Raw genomic sequence first — 3,029 nt, 5'->3', positions numbered from 1 at the left:
CCCCGCCACTGCCCTGTGATCTTACTCGCGATCGAGCACCGTGCACAAAACGATCTTCCCAAGTGTAAGATACTGGCTATTACAGAGCGATCGATGAAGCGATTGGTGGGCTCCGATTAACGTGGGGAATTGGTCGAGTACGAAAATGTCAGATGTTAAAAATCAGTCTTGAATATTTGCAATAATATGAATATCGATTATTTTCTGTCGGCAATCGACCATATCGATGATTTATCGGTGGTTTAAATCGGTTATTTTCTTTTCTACTTCTTATTCGAAATTTGAATTGTTAAATTCTTACAACGATATCTATGAGTTCACGAGTTTCCCGAATTACATTTGCACGCGATCACTAGAAAAGAAAGGAATCGTATATCAGAAATATTGCACACGAATTTATATAAGAGAGAGTATGATGCATATAATATTTACATGTTTATTTGTAAGAATTATCGTCTTGGTTCTTATATATTATATTACCGCTGTTATGTGAATTTGTATGCAATAGATACAAGTCACAGAGAGAGACAGAAACGCGTTTCATTATTCCCGTGTCTTCAACACGTTCAGATGACGAATTTCACTAATATCGCATTTTACGCTCCTTATTTCTTTTTTCTTTTTTTAATGTAAACATACATCGTAATTTTAACACTGCATATTTTTTCGTGCGTAGCTGCTCTTCTGGGAAAAACAGGAAATACAGGTGAGACAAGTTCGTGGAAGACAAACTGTTTGACTCGTATTCTTTAGTGTATCGCAACACGTGACATATCTTCTCTTCGTTATCTTTTTTTTTCAAGTCCCTTTCCCGTCTATGTTCTTCACTCTTGTACATTTCTCATTATCGTCTCTCGTATATTTTGTATTGCAATATTGATGATCATTGTTTGTCGCAGTTTTAATCAAGCGGGTCTCCCCTAATTTGATTAATTTTGATCAACTTATGTTGATCTACTTTGTTCTTGAAATATTCATTCAAGAATAAATTATATATTATATATCAAAAGATGGTGAAAAATTTTTTACAGAAGAGGACAAGTCCAAATTGATCCATAATGAACGGCGACAGTGTGATATAATTTCGTGATATCCTGTATATATATATATATATATATATATATATATATATATATATATATATATATATATATTTTTTTTTTTTATTTATAAACATGGACAACCATGTCTATTTTATTAATTAGTAACTGATTGTCGTTGCGCGCTGATTTGCTGTCGTAAAAAAACTTTCGCGAACATTGAATGACGCATTAATTGGCGAGACCCGGTTGGAGCTTTCAGGAATATACTTTTATCCTTCATCAATATCGTAAACCGTAGTTTTAACAATATGTATATATCGGACTCGGAATTAATGTCTATTTGAGATGTATTGAATATAGATGATTTACGCGCAAACGCTTATCGCAATTAACGGGCGCATGATTATCCGTAATAAGCATTTACGACAACGTAACGTATGCCTGTTGTCATAAGGAAAAAGAAAAATATGACTGTTTTTTCTTGAAACGCTTCTCGCAATTAACCTGGGGATTAGCGCGTGATTTTCTTTTTTTTCACCATTTCAGTCACGCATGAAAATGTATTATATGATCTATCTTTAAGTCGTTTTTATCGTTCTTGCATCGTTGCATATTTCTTCGTCAGTATCACGGAGATAAATATTTATGCTTTGAGATTTCAATCATTAAACCGAATAAGTTATGAAACAGAATATTTTGTGTGCCCTATATTTCGCAATTTTCATGATTTTACTTATTCATGCATATTCAAAATGTCTTTATATAAATTGGATCTTCCTATAAATCGTTCAGTGCACAAGAGAGCCACCTAAAATTTTACTCATAACGTTTATTTTAAAACGTGTAACGTCCAGTTTGGATCCAGTCAAAACCGCCTGCAATGCTATTCGCACTTAATGGAGAAAAAAAAAGATAGAAACTCTGTTGCGTTAAGAATACAATTTCGAACTATTCGAAATGATGATCTTATAGCACTATATAGTAGCACTAATTTATCGCACAAGTACGAGCAGCTTCCTGTCTCTAATCGTGATAACTAGTGATAACAAAGTCGGAATAGCGACGTTCACTGTTTTCGCGACGTCGCAGCATGCCTCGGAGTTAATTAGGCTTGGGCATCATTTGCGCACTTGGGGATCGATGAAAAGTAATATAACCTTGGTGTTCGTCTTCAAGGGTCTACCGGGGGCAGTCTCAGTCCTGTGACATCCCTCACGCTCAACTCTTTGACGGGCACACCACTAAACGGGCTTCAAGACTCGCTAAGCAACGCTTATTCCAGTTTGCAGCAATATGCAGGTAATTATTATAGTTCATAGAGCATTTTTCGTATACACAGAGAAGCGTCGTACGCAGCTCAGACCGCGCCTCTCTGTGGTCTACGTGAACACGCAAAAAAAGTGCTGTCTTCTAACGAGTAAACTGTGCGCATTAAAGCTCTCATTGGAAAGACGACGGTGACCGTGGAAAAGAAAGAATTGCATAGTGAGTAATAAACGAGTAGAAAAACTGCCTGGATATGCATTTCTGTGAATTGTCCACGTTTTTCTCTCTCTCTCTCTCTCTCTCTCTCTCTCTCTCTCTCTCTCTCTCTCTCTTTCTCTCTTTTTCTGTCTCTTTTCTTTTTGTTTCACGTCAAGTCTCTCGTGTCGTTCACTTCTTGAATTGACACATGTCAATTCGTACTATGCGATCAATACAAGCGCGAGGTATCAAAATTAACTGTTTTGTGATTAGAACAATTAATCACGGAAAATAACAGAGTGTGGAGGTGAACGAAATGAGTGTTTGGAAAAAGACAATCGGTAGGTTCGCATGTGCCTATCGAAAATGTCCATGTATCCCAGCGCACAAGGTATACGCTCGTAAAAGAATTGAATAACCGAAGATGTTACGATGCCACAGTTGCGAATATCAGAGAGAGAGCTTGTGAAATTGCGTTACACACGTATTCTTTTATAATATCATATGTGTAACCTATTTTCC

The 3,029-nt window shown here is 36.3% G+C and overlaps 1 protein-coding gene across 20 annotated transcripts in view; it reads left to right on the top strand.

Moving 5' to 3' along the window:
• The window catches only part of LOC116850500 (CUGBP Elav-like family member 2), a 561,960-nt gene that overhangs the window by 548,847 nt on the left and 10,084 nt on the right, over positions 1–3,029 (top strand). For 14 of the 20 annotated variants that reach the window (XM_032828833.1, XM_032828836.1, XM_032828835.1 and 11 more), the window contains 2 exons: positions 677–706; positions 2,220–2,342. In XM_032828833.1, coding sequence (XP_032684724.1) covers positions 677–706; positions 2,220–2,342 — 153 coding nt within the window. The remainder of the gene's footprint in view (positions 1–676; positions 707–2,219; positions 2,343–3,029) is intronic. The other 6 variants (XM_032828853.1, XM_032828851.1, XM_032828849.1 and 3 more) reach the window with 1 other exon arrangement.

Source organism: Odontomachus brunneus, unplaced genomic scaffold (genome assembly GCF_010583005.1).
Source record: "Odontomachus brunneus isolate Ranch 3 - 2012 unplaced genomic scaffold, Obru_v1 Obru_scaffold_147, whole genome shotgun sequence".
NCBI classification, from domain to species: Eukaryota; Metazoa; Arthropoda; class Insecta; order Hymenoptera; family Formicidae; genus Odontomachus; species Odontomachus brunneus.
This window is presented reverse-complemented; position numbering and strand designations above follow the sequence as displayed.